This window comes from Ammospiza caudacuta, chromosome 6 (assembly GCF_027887145.1).
Source record: "Ammospiza caudacuta isolate bAmmCau1 chromosome 6, bAmmCau1.pri, whole genome shotgun sequence".
In the NCBI taxonomy this organism is placed as follows: Eukaryota; Metazoa; Chordata; class Aves; order Passeriformes; family Passerellidae; genus Ammospiza; species Ammospiza caudacuta.
In genome coordinates this window covers 55,393,168-55,417,993 of record NC_080598.1, presented here as the reverse complement: position 1 = coordinate 55,417,993, position 24,826 = coordinate 55,393,168, and the positions used below count along the sequence as shown (strand labels likewise).

The following is a 24,826-nucleotide window of genomic DNA, read 5'->3' as shown; positions in this document are numbered from 1 at the left end:
CATTATTATTGTTACTGATAATAAGGCCTGTGACAAGAAAGGAGAAGCCACGCTGACTCCCTTTATATTGGACACAAAAGCAAAAGAAATGATCAATTTGTCCCATGGCTACCTCCTTGAGGGATGCCACTTGGGCAGAAAGGAAGCATCAGGCAAGCCAGCAGTCAGCAAGAGGAAGGAGACAAGTCTGAGTCACACAGTTGCTGCCCTCAGCAGATGGGCATCACCCCACCACAGGCAGGTCAGCCTTTGGGAGACACTAACATTCAGCGCATCCCTTCTTGCATTTATCTGCTTCCTATAGGCTTAGAAGCAGAAGAGGTACAAAGCTGTGTCTGACCTCTCTAAGGAGTCCATGCAGAAAGACAGCAAAGTTCCACAGCCAGACCTTGAATGACATAATCCTTACAGTAGCCTCTAAACCAAAGCAGTAGTGTTATGCTGAGGGATATTATGGCAATAAAATACTGCCAAATTAAGTTGTTTTAGAAAAAATTGAGTTACAGATTCATAGAGCACATGCTGAAACTTGGATTACATGCAGGCTTCTCAGCCCTCAAGGCTGACCCTAAGACACTCTGTGGAAAAGCCTATGATAAATCAATGTTACTAAATAGACCCTGGAATATGAGTGGTGGGTTACCACGGTTTTAGTCAGGAGTTAGAAACCCAGTCCTTACTGAGAAGTTAGTATGTATTTATATTACCACTAATGCTCGCAATGCTAGAAAATTCACTACAACCCTACCACAATTTGAACCTGCACAAGAAGCACATGAACAGGGAAGTAACTTAAGGTAGAGTGCAAAAGTAAGAGTACAGGAAAATTAAGTAGTAGGAGTGGTTCCTAATTAGAGCAAATGATGTCACAGCAAACACATAACGATGAGGGAAGCTCTGGCACATGTCCTGGAGAAAGCCAAGCTGCTTTGCCTCCTGCACTAGCAGGTCTGTAAAGGTCACACTTGGCAGTACATGAACTCATCAGAGCAAGCTGTTAGGGCTATGACCTCCTCAAGCATTCCTCCATGAAGACATCTCCCACAAGAGCTCCTCCCTGCCTGTGCACAGCTTCCATCACATACCTATAAACACGCATTTGCTGACTAACTTTGCTCTAAGGAAAAAAATTAAAAAAAAAATAACACAGAAAGTTACACTCAGTTTTCTGACCCTTCCTAATTTTTGCTCACAGCTACCATAAGAGACCAGACAAAACAACCCAGTCCTCTGCAATGCCCCAAGCCTGCCATTCCCAGCAGCACTGGGGCACACTCAGCCCGTCCCAGGGCAGGGCCAGGCAGGGTGAAGCAGCTGCAGCTCCTCCTTCTCGTCATACTGGTCCTACAACTCACACAGCACCCATCAGGCTGGCTAAGGCTGCTCCCAAATGAATTTCAGATCAAGGCTCACTGCCAGCTAACTCTGAACACAGCCATCATCACTCCATTACATCCACATCATCCTGTCTCTAAACTTCTCTCAGGAAAAGCTTCCCCGGAGCCCAGCACCGGCTGGATCCCGCAGCAGCAGCAGCAGCAGCATTTCAAAGTGGGTCAGCCTGACCCGATCAGAGCAGGCCTGGATCACACTGCAGGGAAAAGGAGGCACTAACAGGTGGCAGGAGAGAACAAGGCACATGAAGAAACTGGTGACTGCCTCCCCCTCCCAGCACAGCAGCAACAATTCCTCCAGGAAAACACAGCTACCTTAGATAAGACATCCTTTTCTTGGATAGTCTCCAACACATTCTCTTCTTCAGGCTTTTTTTTGTTTGTGGGCTTTGGGGGAAAAAAAAAAACAAACCAAAACAAAAAACAATCCACTGTACCTTTGTTGCAATCCATCCAAATATGCACCCTAGTTCTCTCAAACTAAATTGCTTTCCTGACTCCACTACTGTGAAAGGGTTAAACATTCATCTTAATTTAAATATGCATTCAGGATGCAGATACATCAACCTGCAGCAATAATGATGAAAGAACTGCTCTGAGATTTCCACACAGAGCTGCAACAGCAGCTAGCACAGCAGATGACAAACAAAGGGGAAACTGCAGCTAAGTTAGAGGCAACTCAGCCATTTCAGGGATACACCCACAGCCTTTGAATTCTGGTTATCATCTTTTTGCTATTCATAATATGCTACTATAAGCATCAAAAGTTGCCTTAGTTAAAACTAAAAATTGCATTCCTTCACCTTTGTCTTTTGAGCATTTTCTGAAGTGCAGTGACTGCAGCTGCTGGGAAGAGTGGTCATGACATTTATATTATTTCTATTGTATTTCTATTTTATATTATTCACTTTTATTATTTCTACAGCTAAATTCAAGCAGAACCTTAAATTAAACACTAATTCTTTCATTTCTGAATTCATGGAAATGCATTCTTCAGCTACTGTATTTACATCCAAGCTTCACAGCTGCCAGGTTCGCTGCATGATATGAAATTTGGATTAGGGATAAACATAAACCCAATTCTGCTTCTACATTAATCCTTTTTGCTGCCACTGGGACAGACAACAAACTGATATTTCTAGGTAAGGAGCACACACAAACAGCACAAACCTAAGTTTGGATTTTTTTGCCATCTTTACTTGCGCAACAAAAGGTCAGCATGTACCTTCAGGAGACAATCACAGCTCCTGAAGTCCACCCCTTAGAGACCTAGCAGCTCTTTTTTCAGTACTCATACATACTACTACCAAAAAAACAAGGAAACCAACACCTCAACAAGTAAAAGCTCGGACACAAACAAGCAGAAAAATCCCAAAACAGAAGCACACTACACATACATCTTCCTCCACAACCTCCCACAGCCCTCAGCCAACTGCAAAAAAAACCCCAACTATAGCCTCAGCTGAGAGTTCAACAACACTTTTTTCTCTCTGGTAGCAAAGCCCAAGCAGCTCCTACTCTCGCATCCCTGGCCAAGGTAGCTGCACTTTCACTGAGCATCAACACAACCTTTTGTGGAGTCACAAACCAGGTCATGACAGAGGACAGAGCGGAGAGCGGATTCAAAATAAAACAACAATTTCAACTGTTTCAAGGACTTTGATTAGGGAATGATGGAGAGGAGGGATTTAAGAACAGCTTTTCTGATACAAGACATATCCTCTGCCTCACTGCTGCTGCCTGAGGAAGGGTGCCTGTGTGCTGGGGAGGACGTGGCTCTCAAATATCCCTGAAGCAATATTCCCTTCCATTTTAAATACATCCTGTAAATAGGGGCTTTATTTTCTAAAAGGGAGATTTTAAGATCAGCACTTTCCCCAGACTACACTCTCCCATTTGTGGTTTTCTGCTCATATTTATTTATTGCACTCTACACCCCATGGAAAATGAGAGCTAATGACGATGTGAGAGAGTCACATGTTCACAGAGCTCACAGGGCAAAATAAGTAAGCCAAGGGGAAAGGCTATGTCCAAACATAAGCTCTTCCTAAAACAGCTATGGCCAGACACACACTGAAAACAGAGACCAGCTACATAAATCATGACCAGACACATGCAATAAACCTTAGAAGACATTTTCATGTTCTTTATTCTGATAAGTCATTTTAAATTAGAGAATAGACAAAACAGATTCCCAAGCTTGCTCAACATTCTCTTTGGAAGAAAAATTAGTTATCCAGAGCCCATTTTATGCAAAGACTAACCCTTGAACTAAAGCAAGAGACAGACTCTGGCCACTTAAACCTGCAACCTGTCCTCAGAAATTCTGGCATTCACCATCACAACAGAGAGGAGCCAAAATTCACTTGCACCCTAAGAAGGCTGCTGACACACTAAGGACCAGGGCACACTTAAAAATGTTGTTGGGACATGGGCTTTTCAAATCCTGAATGCCAACTTGTAACTTCTTAGAGTGGAGCACCACCAACTGCCAAACAGTTACCCAGCCTGTGGCACAGCTAACTAAACCTTGCCCATCCAAACACCACAGGGTTAATATCTTCAGTAACCATAGCAACCAGCACTTCTTCCTCCATCAGAGCCTCAGCTGGCACATTACTGCCTTCCCAGCATCAGGTTTTGCAGCACATTTAGGGACTGCTCCCTTTCCCCCCAGCCACAGGACCGGAGCACTCAGCTGTTTCACCTAATTCTGGCATTTCTCTGTCCCCGTGTCCCCTGGTGGTTCTATTTCCCCCCCACAGAGGGAAGGGGGATGTGTGAATTCCCCCAATGTGCATCAAGGCAGGCATAATGTAAAGCAGGGAGCCAGCTGCAGCCTCAAAAGAGGAGATGCCACAGGATAACACAGGAAGGGACTGGTGAATGCTGAAGGTGGCAATGCCAATCAGCCATCAGGTTAAATGGAAGCAGCACTGCAAGACCAGAAGATCCAGCTGCCATCCATGACCCAGTGTCCCACAGGTATTAGGAACAGTGCTTGCCTGCTCATGACACCCCATAAACTGTAAATCCACTGGAGATATCCACCAAGATATCAGTGAGAAAACAAAACTCCCATCTAGCAGCACATGTATTCTGTCAAAAAGAGAGACAAAAAATTAGTTTCAAAGCAGAGCTTATCACTAGCAAAACAATACATCTTCTTTTCTTGTATGCACCTCTGAACTGCAGATGCATAAAAGCAATAATCACATCCTAGCCTCTCTCCTGGTTTCCATGCCTCACTCCTGGGCAGCTGCTGCATGCCAACACTTGCTCACTTCTAAACCAACCCAAAGTCATTTATTTGGTTCCACTCACTGGTGTGCTTGGCACAGAGAGAGACACTGCTGTTTTATTAATAGCTTCATGCTGGCCCAGCTCGATCCTGTGCAGGGTTTCCACAGCATCATTACAATGCAGTTTTCACTATCTCCCCTCCTCCTTCACCACGTGCCACTCCAAGAGAGCAGATGCCTGTCTTCCACCTAGCTGTTCCTGCTCCTCAATGTCACCTTGCTCAAGGCATCATTCTTTCTCCTGTTTCCTTCCCCACCCTTTGTGACAGAGTCCCAGCACAGCCAGAACAGCTGCCCTCCAAGGCACCAAGGCCACAGAGCCTCTTGGGAGTCTCACTTGGACAGCAAGCTCTTTGTGAGAGGTGTGACCCAGCCACAGCACAGGGTATTTGGAGCAGAACTAGAAGGGGAGCAGTTATTTTAAGTCCAAATGTTCAGTTCCTGCGTAGTGACATTTCTTTCTTTCATCTTCAAAAGAGAAAGGACAAACTTCTAGTTTTGGGCTACCTTTGTGACTACTGTGGTGGCACTGCTATGCAAGTGACCCCTCAAAGGCACAAGTCTGGCAGCAGATATGGACCATGTTGGCAGCATTCAACTTTGGTACTAATATGGGCAAGGCAGTAAGTGGTTTGTACCCAGGATTAATGGTTAGCAAGGCAGAGGATTAAAAAAAAAAAATCAGCAATATACCAACACATACTTTTGCTTTCGTGTTCTCTTAATACATCCATCATTTCATGACATCCAGGCAAAAGGTTTCTCCAGTGTAATTAAAACATTTCTCCAGCACACAGGGTGCATGGGACCTCAACAAGCTTTTAACTAATTGTGAGAGCCTGGAGCATCAGGTGTGCAGATATCCACCAGGTCTTGGCTGACACACTGGTCTTGCTGGGATTCATTTCAGCAGCTTACAGGAGACCCTCCCACAACCTCCAACAGTTTAGCCAGCCCACTGCCAAACCCATCAGGTGCACTGCTCTGAGCACTGTCACAGATCTGCTCAGTGTTTTTAGCACAGATTCCCCTTTAACAAGGGTTATCCACAAGTTCCACTGATTGCACAGAACTCTCCTGCTCACAAGAGCTACAGCTCACTCTGAGAAAGAGCTGATTGTGCTGCTTCCATCTTCTTGCAGAGCCTCAGCCACAGGAACAGAGAAGAGCTCTGTGATTCTCAGGCACAGGATGGATTCAAGGCTTTGGAGTACAAACAAAAGAAACCACAGGTACCAATGGGTGCTGACTGGAAGGATTTGTTCACCACACTTCCCCCTGAGAAGCAGCATTGAAATGGATGTGTTAGCTGGGACTCACCAATGTACAGCCCAAGGGGCTACACCAACCTCCTGGAGACCAGAGGAGAACTCCTTCCACTTGCAATTTCACATTGCCAATGAATGATCTCCCCCACCAAAGATAATACATCACAAAAATCCATGGTTTAAAAAGGCATCAAGAAATACAAGAATTCGTCACTTCCCTGGATAACTTCCAGTAGTCAATCTCCAAAAAAAAACCTCCACACACTTGGACATTTCAGTCTGTGTGGGCTTATTTTGCAGCCATCTATTTGTATTATGTGTGTCTCTTATTATGTCAAAATTTCTCTTTGAGAGAATAATTGACAATAGTCCCCTCTCAATCTCTTTTCATAAGCTAAACAGATGGGAGTTTGCTTCAGCTTCTGTTTCCAAATTGTTCCAGCAGCTCCTGTCTCCACCCTTTTCTCAGTTTTTAAACACTAAAGGCAAGGTTCATTCCCCTGAATGCTGCTGGGTGGAGAGGCAGCTAACTGTTCAGTGACTACCTCACTCATTACACCCACACCATCTTCTGGGTCAAGCAGGACACTGGGAAGCTTTGCTGAATTACCTGCCCACAGTTTCCCCAAGACTGCTCTCTAAGCCATTTCCTTCCAAACCCCAGGCTGGATGTAGAAAGCCAGAGATCTCAGTACTGAGATTCACAACCCTGCAGTTGGTCATTAAGAGCCCATTGCTTTGGCAGCAGGCCAAGTGAGGAAAAGACCCAAAGCACTCCACAAGACTGTCAGTAGCATTAATTTTATTTACCATCCTGTCCGTCTACCGGCTCATCCACGATTCCATATCAATTCCCACATCACTGATGGAAATGCTGATCATCATCAGTCCTCTCACACATCCCCCTGGATGACATTTAATTTGGATTCACTATAACGATGCCAAGACTCGTCAGTGAACTTGAGGGATACTGGAGAGACCTCCTGGCTGCTGATGTTATTTCACCATAAACCAAAAAGCAGATTAGAGAACTCAGCTTGTGATACATTTAGTAAGTGCTCTACAGCCATTGCAGAGTACTGGTGTTTTGGAGGAAGTTCCCATGCTTTGCAAGGAAGGGAATCAGGCTCTCATGCAATCAGTGCCTAACAGCTCTCTTGAATACATTAGAGCAATAAACTTACTTCTACCAATCAATCCATTTTTAGTTTCAAAAAAACAAAAGCTCCTACCTTCAGCAGGTTTGTTTTTCACAGCTCATTTTTAACAAGTGCCAGATAGAGACAGGAATACCTGATTCCTTTCAAAAGGATCAGCTCAGATTGACACAAAACAAAGCTATGACCAACCAGCCCCCACCCTGTTCTCTCATTCCCTGCACAGCTGCCCTCTTCCCATCTGCCACCCCAAGGTCCCCTCAGCCACTCTCACAATGCTCCTTTGGATTTTTACTATTACTAGATACCTAATTTCTTAACTCCATCCCTCTGTATCAAATAGGCACCCGGGAGGTATTTTTTGTGCCATGTATGGTGCACTAACCTCATACTTCACTTTCCCAAACTCCAAATGAGTATTACTATTTTTTTGCTATACAGCAAGCAAAAACACCTTCTCTTTTGGAAGGTGAACTCACTAGTGAGTCTTACACTCTTACTAAAATATTCAAAATGTTGAGAAACTCATTCTAGCCCCCATCTAATATTCACATTGTTTTCCCCAACTCTTTCACTGTACTAAAAGATAGCTGCCACCTAGTTTTTATTTATCAATGTCAAACTACTTTTTAAATTACCCTTTATGTTAATGACATCTTCTTAGCAAATATTACATCCCCTCCAGGCTCTCTGAGTATATTTCTGTGCCAATTACCACAGAACACTCAGTTGAGAATTATTTTACTCAATTCCTCCTTTTCTTCCTCCATTCTATTTTCTCTCTTCAAGAAATCAGTTCCTATCAGGCAGGAGTTAAAGGTTCCAAAGCTGAGCTGAGATTCAAAAGCCCATGAACAGTCACTCTTCTGGGTGGTGGCAACTATTTCTAGCTGTTATACCTCTTAAGAGGTTTCTAATAACTGTCAAATACATTCCTCTCCTCATCAGTCTTATTTATTTCAGCATCCAATAGCCAGCAGGGAGCAGACAAGGAGAGAAGGCAAACATGATCCTTGCAAAGCCTTTTTTATCTGCAGATCAGCACCATCATCGTTCTGTAACTTAAGGGGTAACTTGCTCAGTGAACAAATGCCCCAGGGCAGAGCACAGGCCCTTCATGACAGAGCCAGTTGCTGCAGAGTCTCTGCTGCCTTAATTTGCAAATGCCACTACATCTTCACATGTGCCTTAGCATGCATCCCAGGCCTTGGGTCTACAGGAAAATCAGGTATTCACTTAATAGTGCCACCACAAGAACTGCAGAGGAACAGGAATGCATGATTCTCATTCCTGGCCCCCAAAATCAGAAACAAGGTAAAAGCACAAAGTCAAAATAAGCTCTTTTCAGCTGCCTCCCCCCAAAGCGCTTAGGTTTAGTTACTGCATTCAAACTGCAGCCCTTTAATCAAGGAGCCCTACTTATTCATGAGGAGAACTGTAGCTAGACAAGCCTTTCAAACACAGGCTCTGCCATCTGGCAGCAGCACTGAGACTTGTTCCCAGACACACACAGAGCGCTGGTAATTGCCCTCACGTGGACTTGCAAGGCACTGCAATTGTTCTGGATTTTAAAACCTCCATGGGCTCCAGATGTGGATTTGTCTTTGTGGAGGAAAAGGTACTACTAATTATCAAATATTTCCCGGACCCCCCAGCCCCTAGCACTTTTCATTTTGCTCTCCCCCTTTATTTCTGTGGTCTTCTACAGCACCAACAGCAAAAAAAAAAAAAAAAAAAAAAAGTCAATCGTGTAGGTCTGCAGATCAGTAGCTTAAAAAATTCATACCATGGAATAATGTTTGTCACATTTCTCTTGCTTTCCCTGTCCCCGTGGATTTGACACTGAGTAACTGCCCAGTGGAGAACAATCATCTGGGGATTGCTTTGTAGGCTTTCCTTTTTTCAAATTAATTTTAATTCATAATGGAAAGGTCACAGACATAAGCTCTCTACCAAAAGTGGCAACTTTGCATTCTTCAAGTGATACATGTAAGGAAAGAAGGGAATAAAAGTAGTGGAAGAGACTTACATTTTGCTTCAGACAGATTCTGGTTAGGTGACCAGACCAGCATGCCGAGATTCTCTCTCTCCTGACTTCGCCTTGCAAGTTTGGCTTAAGAGAAAACAGACACAAACCAAGTTACAGAGAAAGTAATTTCAGATGCAAAATGGATACAAAAACGACTTATCACACATCTGCAACTTTTAATCAAGATATAAAACCCATCCACAGAGTTAAAACCTCATCTTCCCATTCAGACCTGAGGCTTTTCCTTGTTTCTTCAATGCATCAGCCTCTATATAACATGACAGACACTGCACACCCTCATGCAGCACACTAAGCAGCATACGTTAGATCTAAATTAAAAGTTAATTAATGTTTCTCTTCCAGCACACTTGATTATTTTTCTTCCAGCCATCATTAAATGAAAAAGGGAGGAGCTAGGCTCAGGCAGCAGGCTCCAAGCTCTGGACATCATGAGACTGCAGAGTGCAGACAGATTAACCCTTCAGGGTAGGCACATGCATAAAACCTCCCACACCACACTTCTGAGCACCTCCTGCACTGTCCCAGCAGCCCCTCTGAGCCTCCATGCCCCATACAATCAGGAATGCCCACCCAGGTGACACTGGGTCCCTCAGGTCACAAGCAGGTCCCAGTCTCAGCTGCTCCAGAGAAATCAAAATGCATCCACACCCACATTGAGACACAAACCCACACTCAGACAAGTCTGTTTTTAACCAGCTTAACACCTGGCTGGCAGGAGAGCTCTGAAAGTCTCAAGTGAAGATCTACAGCTGCACATAGTTTGTAAAAGCAACTTCAAACTAAGGTATGTTTCAAGAGCAAGCTCTTGTCAATTCTGATGATGTTCGGTCACAAGCAGTCAAAAGAAGGAAGAGGATGAGAAGAGAAAAAAAAGCAACTCCCTCCTTTGAGTCAGCACACACACAGCCAGCCCAACCACCCGCCCTGGCAGAGAGAAACTTGCAAATCTTGTTATAAATGAGTACCTGCAGTGCTATTTCCACTACAAAATGCCACATAACGCTCAAGTTTTATGCAATATTTCAACACATATTTTCTCTGTGCTGTGCAATTAGACATATAACCATCACTGCATGATGCATTCAAACAGGTCAGAAAAGATCTAGTAACACAAAGTTACATTACACTACTGTGAACACTCATGGTTTCACCACTGTTTTTAACCTGAAATCTGCTCAGCTAAGAACAGTCAGGATTCAGATGACAAAAATATTTTAACATTAAATTTAAAGTACAAATAGCACATATTAAAAATAACCACCTGTCAGCAACATATCTACACTGAACTACCATGTTTCTTTCACAACAGACACCATGATTATCTTTCACTCAGGTTTTTGGGAAGGTTTCACGTTGTTTTATTTTAGGGTGGTTAGCAACTGCACATACAAGGTATTTTGCACGCTCTGCATGTTCATTACTTTCCAACTAGGCAAAAAAAAAAGGAGTGAGAAGAGACAACATCCTCTGTTGGCAAGAGATGGGAGGTGAAGACCAGACACAGAACACAAAGAGTGTCTGAAATTAAAATTACAAGTCTTGAAACATTTGGCATTAAATTTTACCTTCTTCCTCATTTCAAGTCTGGGCTGGAATGCAAAGGAGTCAACCCTAAGCCTCCCCTTTATCAAATTTTTCTCTTCAGTCTCCTTATCCAGGACAGCCTGTTCTACTGAAGTCTAACATGGGGTTCATAGAACAGAAGAGTAAAAAGTCTCTCTCCTTACTTTAACCTACACTGAAAAAGCACATTCTTATCCCATAAAAATACTCAAAGACAGCAATCATCAGTCAGGTGTTCATGAATTTAAACACTTCCATCCCAATCCCAACACACCCCCACCAGTACCCACTGCAGCTCAGGGGATGCCCAAACACTGCCAGGTGAGGTGTGACACCAGGAAATGTCAGCCTGCCTTTAGCAGAGAACCCACCTCAATCAGGAAAAGGAAAGTTTTCTCTCAATTTAGCAGTCTGAACCTCCTCTGCCCTGGGACACATGAGGTGCACATCGCAGCCCAGCTGCCCTGTCAGGAGCAGGGCTCCATTAGCTCTGCTCAGGTTGGGTGAAGTTTCACCTCCCATGGTTAAAACCCCAAGTTCGGCTTTGGGGCATTGCAGAGGGAGCCCCACAGCCCTTCCAGGTGATACCCAGTGCAGGGAGGTGCTGCAGGACCTCATGGCACCCAAAAGCAACGTGGCCAAACGTGCTCCTCATGCTGCTCCACAGCTCTACAACAGGAGCCCAGAAACCCCCTCTGCCAAGGAAATGCCTTGGGTTAAGGAGCTACCTCCTTCCAGCCAGGCATTCCCTCCTCCCTGGGCACCACACACAGAGGTGCCTGCAGATGCTGGGCTTCATGCCACCCTCAGGACCCCCATTTGCCCAATTCCCACAGCCAAGTGTCAGTTCCTCTCTCCTGCCCCTCTGTAGCACCAACCAGCCAAGTTACACTGGGCTCATCAAAGGGTGTGGAGCAGCACCTCCAGTGTTCCTGCAACTTGTCCCCTGCTCCACCTCTCCACCCAAGCCCACACCTATCCACCCTCGGGCCTCATTCCTTGACAGCTGTAGAGGCCACTCCAAGGCACATACAGTAGGGTTATGCTGAAACTCATGCTTTTCTGCAAAGGACAGAAGCACCTAAAGGCTAACACACATAGAAAGATGGGAGTGGCGTGCTCCTCAGGCATCCATAAAGGCTGATTCTCCCTCCCTACATTCCAAGATGCTTGCCAGGGCCTTCACCTTCTGGCACCACATCCTCCCCAGCACCCCTTCTCAAGCCCACAGCCCCACATTTACTGTGCCTCATATGTAAGGCAGACATGACAGGCTTTCTTCCAGAACAGTGCTGACCCCACCACAAATATACACAGCATAATACTCTTACTGCATGATGTACCAACAAAAAGCTTAAGAGCTTGCTCAGAATTTGGAATCACATTGAAATGAAATCACTGCTTCAGAGCATCAGCCACGAGAGCAGAAGAGGGGCCTCAGAGCAGAGTGGCTGTTCCATCCCTTTATAGCACCATTCCAAGCACAGCTGCAATGCTCACCAACACTGTCCCATGCTTCTGAACAAGGACTATCAGGATGAATTCTGACACTCTGCACTTCAGTGATAAAGCTGTAAAGATAATTCAATTTAATCTGTTGCATATTTCATGTAAAAATAGCCAAGTCAGAAGGGCAAGGGTTATTCTTTTTTTAGGAGAACAGATCAATTTAAGATCAATGAGGTTTGCTTGTTTAAGCAACTGCAGTTAAACCAGTGCAACCTGTGCTTAGAGAAGCTGTATAGTGGCAGACAAGATCTGACATTTCAGGTCATCCTACACTTTCATCTAGCTACCCACCAGGTATTTGTAAAGTCTCTGCCACAGCCATTAGCTCCATGTCAGTGGTTGTGGGAGCCAACACTCTGTAATCACTTTCCCACTGTTGGCTTTCCCATTTGTCCCAAGTCTGTCAGGAATCATGGCTGCTTCCTCCAAGAGGAAAAACCTCCTACTACAACCAGCACCCCCTAAATTTTGTTCCACTATCAGAATTCACAGGGAATGCAAACTTCCAATGCCTTTACCCAGGCAGAGAATGCAGCCCCAACCAGGCACAGTAGTATCATGTTGCTTTTTCCACAACAGTTACCATATCTGTCTCTTTTCTTACCACTAGAATATAACCCCTACTCCACAGACTATACACTAAAACTCAGGAGAGAACCAATCCAGCCTAAAATTCACTTTGAGAAGAAAAAGGTATTTTAAGAGTTTGTCCCATTTTACAGATGTGGTTTACTGCACAAGCCCAAAAAGTTCTACTGTGGAAGGGAGGAAATGAAGCAGAGCAGAAGACATATATATCACTATTATTCTAAAATGTTGTGGAGGGGGTTTGGAGTTCCCCTCCCCCAGAGCTGTGAGGGCACATCTCAAAACCAGTGTGCAGAAATACACTGATTTGCACAGGAGAGAAATTACACAGCCCCTTTATTTCCCATCACTTCTTCCCAAAGACTGAGGCTCTCCATCCCTGGGGGCTCCCTGAGCTAATAATGCACCTGGACATGCAAGAGCAGCACACTGCAAGATTTGGTACCCTGATCCACAGCAGCTAAGGCTCTCCTCACCTCTACCCATGAGCTGTCAAGCCAGGACATCTGCTAGGAAAAGGGAAACAGGGATTTCTCCAAACTACCAAAGGAACTGCCAAAGGTCACTGTAGCAGTGTACATCCATCAAGTCCCCCCTACAGGTCAGAGAGTATCTCCCCTGTCCTTCTGACCCCTCCCAAATTTCAAGTTAGCCATGGAAACAGTTGTATCAGAAGGAAATAATCAGAAGGTTCAAGAGCACCACTGCTAAAGAGCATTGTTTCCCCTTCCACCATCTACTTGACAAACCAAAGCAGGGCATCTACCTGAGCTTTAAAAATATAAAAGTAATCCAACAAAAAAAGCTATTAGCTTTAACTCCATACCAGTTCCTGGATTTCTACCACATATATTTAGAGACAAGAAGAAGAGTAAGGAAGTAGAGACAGTCAGGATACCTCCCTCACCCACAGCACCAGCTTAAACTACCTTAAGGCCCACGGGTGGAATGGACACCATTCACAAAGAGAGTGCAGGAAGGCAAAACACTGTCTGCAAGCAGGAGCCCAGCACTGAGCAGCTTCAGCCTGACACATGACATTTTATTTTTCTTCCCCAAGTTAGAGAAGAAACATGCCAGAATAAACTCAGTAGGAGCAGAGGCCTCTCAAAGAGCCACCAAGCACTCTGTCATCTGTTACTTTGCTTCTGTGCAAGGCAGCAGTGCCAGCTCCCACTCGAGTTCCTGCACTTGAGGGACCTGCTCTGTCTCACAGCTCTCCCCAAGGATGCTGCATGATCCAGGCACAACTGTGAGCCATTCAGGAGCTTTACATTTCCTTTGGACACCTGGACTGACCTCCTGGAGAAAGGATACTCCCCTCCTGCAGATGACAAGACACATTTTGCTCCTAGTTGCATCCTGCCCAAGTCGAAGTGAGGCTTGGGCAGGATGCCTCCAGCATTTTTCCTTCTCCATAACCCTCTCAGTAATCTCTGATGTTGTTGCTGTTGCTGTTTGCACAAGGCATTTCAGAGCTATTGAAACCCTCTGGATTTCAAAGCAAAGCACAGTAACACATGACTGTGTGAGGGCACTGCAACACACACCATGGAGAGTGGGACCTTGCTCTAGTCAGCTGCTTCTGTTATTTAGAATAAGGTAACTCAGAAGAGTAGGTCCACAGTCAGGTGCTGGATACAAACACATCCTTCTGTACTTTCTCTAGGAAGCAAACAGGAGCCTTAAACCAAAGTTTAAAAGCACTTGCCATAAAACTACAGGCAATTCTTCAGGCACTGATCTTTTGCAAAACAACAGGTAAGAATATACTTCCAGATCTGAACAACGTCTTCCATGAAGTTAATAAAGATTATACAACAACTGAAATACTCAAGGTGAAGGATGGCAAGATTCCCACCTAAAAAAGCTATTCCTTTACTAACAGCACTTACTGATCTCCCCCAGCTGATACTAACTCATTTTTAAATCACACAGTGCAGATCTTAAAAGAAAGTGTAAGAAACACCTCTTCCTTTTAATATGCAACCCTGAGCATTATATATAAAACATGCATTGTGTAATATCCAAAGGTGAATAGATGCTTTTATTGTTTGGAAGAACTGGAGCTGCCATACAATAACTTAGCTGTTGAATGCTTCTTAAAGCAGTTTTGGATCAAGTCTAATGTATTTACTTCTAGTGAAGTGAGATTAAACAAGTGCTTCCATTCCCAACTCTGCATTTTCTTTGTCAATGCAGAACTTAAATTTATTGCATAGTGTAAAATTCCCTGTTTACAGTACCCATGATGGCTGTTAAACAAAATAAGACAAGGGAGGCACAGGCTCCCAGAGCACAAAAAAATTCTCTTATGGGTTCACTGGTATTACTCAAGCTCACAGTGTAATTGTAAATGCACAGCTGTGGTACAACAGCACAACACCTATGTGACACAAGAGAATTCAAACAAAATTCAGGGTCAGAAGAAAAGCTTTTTCCACTTTCCTTCCTCACTACTGGCACTGGTGTCCCAAGCAGCAACTCAAAGACATTTGAAGAACTTTGCTGCTCATCTCCACTTCCTCCTGCATGTGACTTCTCCCTGAGTCAGCAGATAATGCTTGTGATCCCCTTTCATTCCTGTTTTCCAAGGACTGCCTAGTCATAGCAGCTGGTACTTCATAGAAATACCATCACTGAACAGACTATAGCAGCATTAAATGAAACAGAACTGGAATCCTGCAAACTGAGAAACATTTTTTAATTAAAAAGCTATAAATGAAGCAGCAGTTAGCTCTTCCTATACACGACTACACCCGGCTGGCACTATAATCTATATGCAAATAAAGTTCTGAGGGCATTTTTGTATCTGCCTAGGGAAACAAAAGCAACTATTTGGGTTTCTATACAGAGCAGCAGCACTGGAAACATGGAGTCAAGAGCATTACTGCCTCAAAATGACTGTAGGTGCTGTGCTACAAAACTCCACAGTATCATGTTACAACTGTGAGCAAAATATTGCTTTAAAAATTACCCAGTTAAAGATTAATCACCCAGCAATGATTACAAAGGTCACTTTGCAGTGATAAAAATTATTACCATTAGGAGAACTGAAAGAGAAAATGAGAAAAAGCATAGATGGTAATAGCTGCCTTTTCTCTAAAGTAATCTAGTTCAACCCATCCTAAGTTTAAACTCTGCATCTTTATATTATTATTTTTAAACCTTTTAAGAACACATCTGACCCAAGATGCCTTTCCAGTTTAACACCCAACTGTAACACAAAAGCTGTGCCCTACATTCTGCCCACAGCCCAGGCCAGACCGAACAATAAAGCCAGAACAGATGTTGAGGCCTTGCCTTGTATTTTCTTCTTGAATAACACGAGCCTGTTCATTCCCTCCTGCAAGCAGGTGGCACCAATGTGCAGCCATAGATGAGGTCTGAATAACTATACAAGCAAACAGCCTTTCCATATGCACTTTAAGTGTGCAACATTTTCTACACCCATACAATTCCAACCTGAGCTCTTCAGTGAGTTCTGCACACATAAGCCCTGCAATCCACACACAGGCAGGAAGCACATTACCCCACCAGGAGCATGAATATAGCCCTGCACATGCTTAGCATTGAGCAGCACACCTATGCTAATCACAACGGGCTTTTGTCTAGACATGGCTGGGCTTTTGTACTGAAACCTGAAAGGGTTAGGGTTTTTTTAAAGAGAAAGTATAAAATTAAGAGGACAGAAAATGCACATTTGATCAAGATTTTATCAGACATCTCTTGCAAGCCTTTTAAAAACACCATCCACTTTTTTTGTTTTTTAAGGAGGACAGCTGTTAACTATACCACAGCAATCCTGAATGCACAGCCAGAAAGCAGCAACCAGAACAAAGCCAAAGCCTGCAGCACTTGTGTGACACTGAGCTGATGAGGCTCACCTGCCCTCCCATGCACACTTCTCCCTGCTCCACAGCTTCTGTTCTCCCTAACACGATGACACTTCTTTCTTTCCTTCCTTTTTCCCCTTCCACGCTATTCCCCTTCCAGTCTCATTCAGGTGACCAAAAAGTTACACAGGAATGCCTACATGCACGCAAGTTAAAATCCACATATTGAATTTAATACACAGAAAAGGAACAACAATAACACAGCAGTTTCCTCAAGTGCTAGGTCCTGTGCTGCTGACAAACATCTAGACACTGCTGAATCTATTTGAAGCCAAAGAACCTACTCATGAGGAAGCAAAGATAAGGCAAACAAACCCTCTCTCTCCATCACAGATCTTGATTCTGCTGCCTCCCCTGATCTTTGACAATCAGCAACTCCTACATGCACAGCTCCACATTCATACAGCCTCCCAATTCTTTACTAAGCTAGCCCTCAGCTCTTCCCACCCACTGAACAGGGTTCTCTGTTGTGTTCCCTTAAGAACAAGAGCAGCTGCTTGGGCCAGTCCTGCCCATTATTCACAGGCAGCACTTAGGAATAACAAGACCAGGACCAGCAGAGAGACTTCCTGAGCTGGTACTGTATCTGCATCACTGGATTTAATGGCCCTTCATGGAAGGAGGGAGTAAAAAAAAAAAAAAAAAAAAAAGTCCATCAAATAGACTAATCCTTTTTGAACCCATTTATAATTTTGGCATCTACAACATCCTGTGGCAGAGTGCTTCAATTTAATTATATGTTTGTTGTCTGAAGGAGAACAAAGAAAGCCCATGCACACACTCCCTTCTCTACTCTAAAGCTGCTACCCAGCCATTTCATTTGGTGGCCCCATTTCCTGCCTTATGAGAAGCAGAGAATAACTGCACCCTGTTCACCTCATTCGTGCCTCTTGCTGTTTTACAGATCTCCTACTACACATTCTCAGTCGTCTGCTTTCCAAGAGAGGCAGTCCAGGCTTTTCTGCTTCTCCCTCGTATGGAGATGGGAAACAAGAACAATTCCTGTACTTTAGTTATCTTACAGCTGTCAGCAGCATGTACACATGGGGGAGGGATGGGAATGGGACACAACCAGAACTGTACACAGTGTTCAAAGAGAGGGTACAACACAGGATTTATAAAACATGCCGTAATGAGGTGTTATTTTGTTCTCAGATGCTTTCACAACAGCTTTTAACAATATACTTGCTTTTCCATTATTACCATTGAGTTGATGAAAAAAAACACTGTCTACCAAGATCTTTATCTGGAAAGGTAACACCAAATTTAAAGACCACTGCTGTACAAACAGTTAAGGGCAGTTTAGAGGCCACTACTGTACACACACAGTTAAGGGCTGTTCCACCCTACTCTCCCCCTCAATATTAGTTAGCACATAACAAGTGCCACCTGTCACAGGACTGAACACTGTGCCCATTCCCTCCATTTAGCAGATGCCCACACTCCCTCCCCCCTGCTGCCCCCTCCTCCCATTCACACACTGTTTTCTGACAAGAGAACAATCCAGCTGCTAGTAGTAAAAATAAGGTGAAAAACAGAAATAACAAGATACATAATTTGAAATGGGGAATACACAAGTGTTACTTTATTTGGAGAGTGACAAGTGCAAGAGTGACTCCCCTCCACCCTCAGGTACAGGACACCCTTGGCTTCCCAAGGCTTCTTTCCCCAGGAAAAGTGACACAAGGAGCAAGAAGACAAGAGAAAAGTTTCTCGGACCTTTCATCTCCCCCTCTTCCCTTTCCTGCTTAACAGCAATGCTGCCTAGACCACCCATTCAAGTAGTCCCCATTCCTCAGCTCAGGCCACCCTTTTCCATTCCATGGCAAGACACACAGGCTGCGTTTTACTCATCTTTCCCACACGTTAAGAACCAGCTGGCCTATTTCTATTGCCCTATGCAAGAAGAAACTAAAAAAGTCTCAAGTGCTCACTAAGCACAATGTACTTTTTGGTATTTTTAGCAACACCCCTTCCCACCCATCAAAAGTTCACAACAGCCTTCTTTTCAGATAGCTTAAACTGATTAGTGGAAGTAACAAGTGGCTAGGAAGCACCAATGACATAAAATGTAGATTCTTGGTGAACAGAGTGACTGGTTTTTGTTTTTTTTCCACTTCCAAAAACCTTGCCAGGATGACAGTCAGGAACATATCTGACTAACTAGAACCTAGTCTCCAAAGAGTATGGGATGTGGGCACCTCTCATCCTCACCCCACACCTCAGGAGATCAGAATACATTTAAAAAAACTAATGACCAGCTATTCTCAATGGCTTACAAAATAAGGCTGCTGGGCACACATGTTACTGCTTGGCAAGACAGTACAGTGAAAGACAAGCAGACAGGACATACTCATGTCTGCATCCAGACTAGAGTCAACCCAAAAGGACAACTGAGAGAGAAATTCCATGTTACTCTGCTCTTACAATACCAAATATTTTTACACAGTCCAATCAACCAATCAAGCACAGTCAGCTCTCAAAGACAGTAAAGGTTTGTCACATTATTATTCTTTAAAGCCTGGGTCAAACACCAACACTTCTCAAGGCCACAAGCAGGAAAACCCATCACACAACAGCAGCAAACACATCTTCCAAACTCAGCTGAGTGCTCTGAATAGGCTGGACATCCACCAAGGAAGGCACCACCACGGCACCTCCCTGATGGAGGCAGTGTCCTCCAAGGGCAGCAGAACCAAGCCCTGCCAGCCTGCCCAGGAGAGGCCTCACCTCTGTGCTGAAGTCACCTAAACTATCCCATTTCTACCCAAAGCTGGTTTGACAGAGGTGGCCTGGCTGGCAGAGCTGTGGAGACAGCAGCCTCTGAAAAGGGGACACGGTGTCCTCTCCCAACACAGCCACCTCCAGAAACAGATACCTGTCCTCGGGCCAACGCCAGCACACAAGAAGCTTATACATCAAATCCCACCCAGCACTGAGTCATGCACGGTGTGGTGTGCAACTGCAATCAACAGGCCGCGAGCATGCCCAGTTTAACCCACACAAATCCGACTTCTAAACGTCTGTGACAGTTGCATATCCTCCTCTCACCCCCATCCATGACACTCTTCCAGGTCCTTATCCTCACAGCACCCCTACAGCAGATGAGAGCTTTTATCAACACACACACACGCAAAGCTGACTGCCGGGCTTGCAGAGGCTGAGCAAGGTTTCCCCAACCCCATATAAGAGCCCGAAGTGTGGCTCATCCTCCCTCATCACCCCACTCTCAGAAATGCTGAAATCAAATAGGGACCCACAGATAACACATTTGTGATATTTCAAACCAGATCTTGAAAACTCAGTCTGCTTCCAGCTCTCCTCAGAGATGACTGGTGCATTCATTAGCCCACAAGCTCCCCAAGGTACAGACAGTCCCTCTCCTTTTGTCTGCACGGGGGCCACCTCCACAGGGTGCTGTAAGGATAATATTCATACCCAAAAACACGAAGTCAGATTTAACATGCCCTTGAAATGCAGGCGGCTCCCGGATCACAATTTTCCAACAGATTTCACAAGTTAGTTTGTTTTTTCCCCATTTCTGCCAAACTCAGAGGCGCAGTACTGACTATAATTAAAACATAGCGAACAACCATGGCATCCTGGTTTTAACATTCAACTTTTACTAAAAGACTATCCAAAACAACTTATCTGGTTTCTCTCCTTCTCCTGCCTTCAAAGAATCTCAGAACTAGTTTGTCCTGCATCTACATTAATAATCAGAGCAAGAACGCCGTGTGATAACAGGAGAGGCTAAGCAATCCATCACAGCTGCACAGCAAGCACTGCCTTGCACTCACTCTGCAGGTTTCCCACTTCGTGCTGAACCTAGCTGATCCTAAAAGGTGCCAAGTAACAGTGAGCCAAGCCCGGGAGACACAGGCTCTGGGCATTAAGCAGCAGCAAGTACGCTCGCAGCCCAGAGGAACAAAACAGGGGCAGAGCTCTGCAAAGACAGGGGCAGAGCTCTGCTGGATTTTCCTGAGCTGCCTCTGCTTTAGGATTACAAACGCTCCTTCTGCAGTGCCAGCATTTGCATACCACAGCATATTTACAAAGAAATCAATCGGGACACGAGCCCGGAGGTGAACACGGAGAAGAGGCCCGCAGCACTCGGGGCAGCCTGCAGAAAAGCTCGTGGCTTTCTGCTCAGTCGCTCCAGGGAAAGGCAAACCGGCAGTGAAATAACACAGGATCCCCTTCCCCACCCTGCCTAACAAAGAGCACACAAGTTTCAGGCACAGGGCCCTACAGGCTCTCAAACGCAGCCACCACGTGGTGAGCGAGCATCAGGAGCAGAGCGCACACAAAGAGCCCAGAAGCAGCAGGAGACGGGGAGAGGGCTGGGAAAGCCTCGGCAGCCAGGAGGCGGACGGGGGAAGGGGAGAGGCAGGCTCCTTCCCCAGCCATGGCCAGCAGGAAGCGAGCACAAAGGGGACAGCGAGGCCAGGCAGATAAGGAGAAGCCCGCGGAATGCCAGGCTGGCAGTGCAGATAAACTGAGGAGCCAGGACGGGGCTGGAAGGAGCCGAGTGTGGTTTGGTGAAAAGCTGAGGGAGGAACCCGGCTTGGCACTGGAGGCAGAGGAAGGGTTTGCACAGCACTCACCTGAGCCAGAGCATGTCGCTCGCACGCTGCAGCACAGCACACACAGCTACAAAATTAACTTAATTTTACTGTGTTCGGGGCCATTAGTCTTTCCAATCCAAGGAGTGAGATCCTATTCAGCACATAAAGGCTTCTCTACTGAGGCTGAAAATTCTTGTTTTCCCCAATTTGGAATATCTTTTAGGCATAATGTATGTTCAGGCCAAAATAACCCCTCTAGGCCAAAATAACGCCTCTCTCCTTTTCTTCCAAAAACCATCATCATCGTGAAAGCAACCAGATCGTCGCTGCATATGTTAAGAGCCCAGAGGTCTTATTTTCCCTTTCCACAAATCAGAGAATGGAAAAAGCAACAGCAGCAAAAAAGTAGTGGCCATCCCCTAGCAGCTGTTTGACAGGAATACAGATGTGCCTCCCTGCACATCAGTTATGCTGCCCCACACTGCTCTCAATAAACTCAGTGTGGCTTCCCAGTTCATTTGCTTCACCCAGTGAATACTGGATAACTCCACAAAAGCAAGCAGTGACTCTCCATACTGCACCATATTGAGCTCTAGACACCTAAAGACTCTTTAAGCAATTGTCCCTGTCCTCCCACCTTCAGTGCTACCACCCTGGCCACTGGAACAGACTCTGTATTAACACCTTCTGAGCATCAGTGACCCAAAGCACTTCCTTGTTCTGCCACCAGTTTGCTTCAAATCCCAACCTCAGCTTCCCCCAGGTTGTACAGAAGTGCTTAATGGGGCTTGTACACATGAATGCAGAAGTTAAAAAAAAAAAGCACAGCAACAAGAACAAGGCAGCAAGGGAAACAAAACACGCAGGGACATAAAGAGGACAGAGAGCCTCAGGGGAGGGCCAGTATTTAGAGTTACTGGAGACTGAGAAGCTAAACCATGCTAAGATTGCTGGGTCTTCAAAGGGGGAAAAAAGTCTGCAGAGCATCTTTGAGAACACAACAGCCGTACAGGTGCACATGCAGGCTGGAGCACAGAAAAGCTGAGACATACTGGCACCAGAGAAGAAAGCAGACTGTCAAAACTACAAGACAAGACAGGCCAGTGAATACATATCATTTACCTGTAGCAAGGGGCTCTGCCAAGCATTCTGAGACACCTCTATACTCCTCAGCAGAAGAGCTGTGTCCTCTTCACTTCTGTCCTGGCCTGCATTTTCTCTGTAACTTTCCCACACTATTTATTTCTTTTACTGAAAGATGACCATTTTCCCTGACATCTGGATTTTCACAGGCTGCTCTTTCAATAAAATACTTTAAAGAAGAGACTGCAGGAACAGGTACCATGAAACAGGTTGTAGCAACCTCTATTCTTAGTTCAGCTGAGCTCTGATCCGTGACCAGGAGCTGCAGGTACTGCTGCAACCCTGTGCATTTGAAAGTTTTTAGTCTTCTGCTCTGTGCCACCACTCACATACAAATTGCTACAAGTCCAGTTATATCTATGTTGAAAGGCAAGAATAAGTGTCAAAATAATTCAGGGTACATTGGTTCCACATACTTCTGCTCTTCCTTCTACCTCAGAAAATCCTTCAGCCCCACCTCCCCCCTTGCACATGCACAACCCCTCAGCAAAAGCTTTGCACACATTACACCAACACTTGTTAGCGTGGCCAGGGACCCTGCTGAGATCCTCAGCTCCCTAAAGACTCCAATTGGTCTGACTTTCTAACAACAAAGCTATTTGTAGTCAGATATTTATAATACTGGCAGTGATTCTTGGTATAATTACTGATACCTAGCCTGAATATACAACAGCAAAGGTGGAAGAGCCCATAGCCTGTAAAAAATACTCAGGAGTAAACCAGCTTCACCAAACAAAATAACTAAAGCTCCTTTCCTGTGCCAGATTTCTGCAGCATGCTTTTACTGAGCAGAACAACAAGAACATCTTCCTCTGCTTGTTGCAAAGATCCCACCCAAATGATGCCCACAGAAGGCACTGCCTGGCTGTACTGGCCCCAGATGCAAGACTCCAAACATGCCCTTGTTAACACTTCCTACACCTCCACTGCTGCATGAGGGCATCCAGCTGCAACACTGACATGATCACCCTCCCACACCCCCACAGACAGCTCTCCACTATCCTGCAACAGCTGCAGGAGCTTCCTGCAGAAGATACAACAGGTGCTGCAGTGCAAGACACAGAAGGAGCAGAGAAATGGGATTCTTTGAAGCCCAAGACATATACCATTATTCAGTAGGAACATGGTCTAAGTTTTCTGAGCAGCTGAATGCTAGATCTTTGCACCCAGATATTTTTCTGGTATATTAGAAATACGTTACAGACACCATATATATATGTGTTTTATAGATATATGTATATATACACACACACACACTCTCTCTCTCTATATATATTACATAAGACTCAAACACAAGCGTTTCTGCTCCAGCAAGGCCTGAACATCAGTAATGCTTGCAAGATCATTGGCACAAGGCAGGGAGACAAAAAAACCCCTGACAATTCCCAGAAATACAGGATATTCTTTTCCTCCAGGTCATGATTATCCCAGGTACCAGAACAGGTATCCAGGCTGGTAAGGCACATGCTTGATCAACTCACATGGCCTCCAGAAAAACAGTCCCAACAACAACAGTCTGAGACCTGTAACCACCTTCGGCACAGTACCTCAGGCTGCCAAACTGCTGACAGCTGGGCCTTGCCTGTTTCCCTGCCCCCACAGAGAAAGACAGAAGAAAGCTGCTTACAACACTCCATAAAAAACCACTTTCTCATAGCAGTGTTCCAGGTCCGCTGCCAGCTGTTCCAGACTTGCAGAACAGGACAATCCCACTGCATCTGATGCTGTCCTGAACCAGAGGCATCAGCTTACACGCAGGAGAGTTTAGATGTTTGTTGCTGCTGAGTTTGGTCTAAATCTGCACAGTCCCCTCCAAAAATCTTCTGTTTCTCCTTCTTCCCCCATCCTCATTCCCCCGCCCCTAGACACAACAGTTTGACGACGTGCAGGAACAGGTTCATCAAAAGACATGATCAGTGCAAGAACAGTTCAACAAGTCCCAGAGCCCTGGCATGTCCCCTGACAACCTCAGCAGCTCCTTATGCAACTACCCCGTCAGTATGCAGAAGAGTCACATGAGACTAGCACAGAGCCTGGGAGAGCAGCTTTTAAGTTATTCCTGCACAAGAAAAAGGAGTGATAATTAAGCAATGTCTTGTAAGATTCCTAGACTCTGTTTGAGAGTCCTTCCTCCCTTGACTAGAGCAGCACACCAAGAACACTACACTCCCTTTTACACAGTTTGTTTAAATATCAGTGCTATCTCCACCAGAGAACTCTGCAGCAATTTCTAGGAAAGATGACACCAGAGCACAGTTTCCACATCCCTGGCTTACTGCCCTTGAACAGTTCTTTCTGTGCAGAGTCGGCAAGGTTGAAAACTTGTTTCCGTCTGACACTGACTCACGATGCAGCCTCCCCTCCCTTGCAGCCTAACCACGAGCAGAG

General features: G+C 45.1%; 1 protein-coding gene across 1 annotated transcript in view; it reads right to left on the bottom strand.

Moving 5' to 3' along the window:
- RCOR1 (REST corepressor 1) overlaps positions 1-24,826 on the bottom strand; it is an 81,768-nt gene that overhangs the window by 32,037 nt on the left and 24,905 nt on the right. Inside the window, exon 3 of the mRNA XM_058806198.1 lies at positions 9,151-9,234. Within this exon, the coding sequence (XP_058662181.1) occupies positions 9,151-9,234 (84 nt within the window). The remainder of the gene's footprint in view (positions 1-9,150; positions 9,235-24,826) is intronic.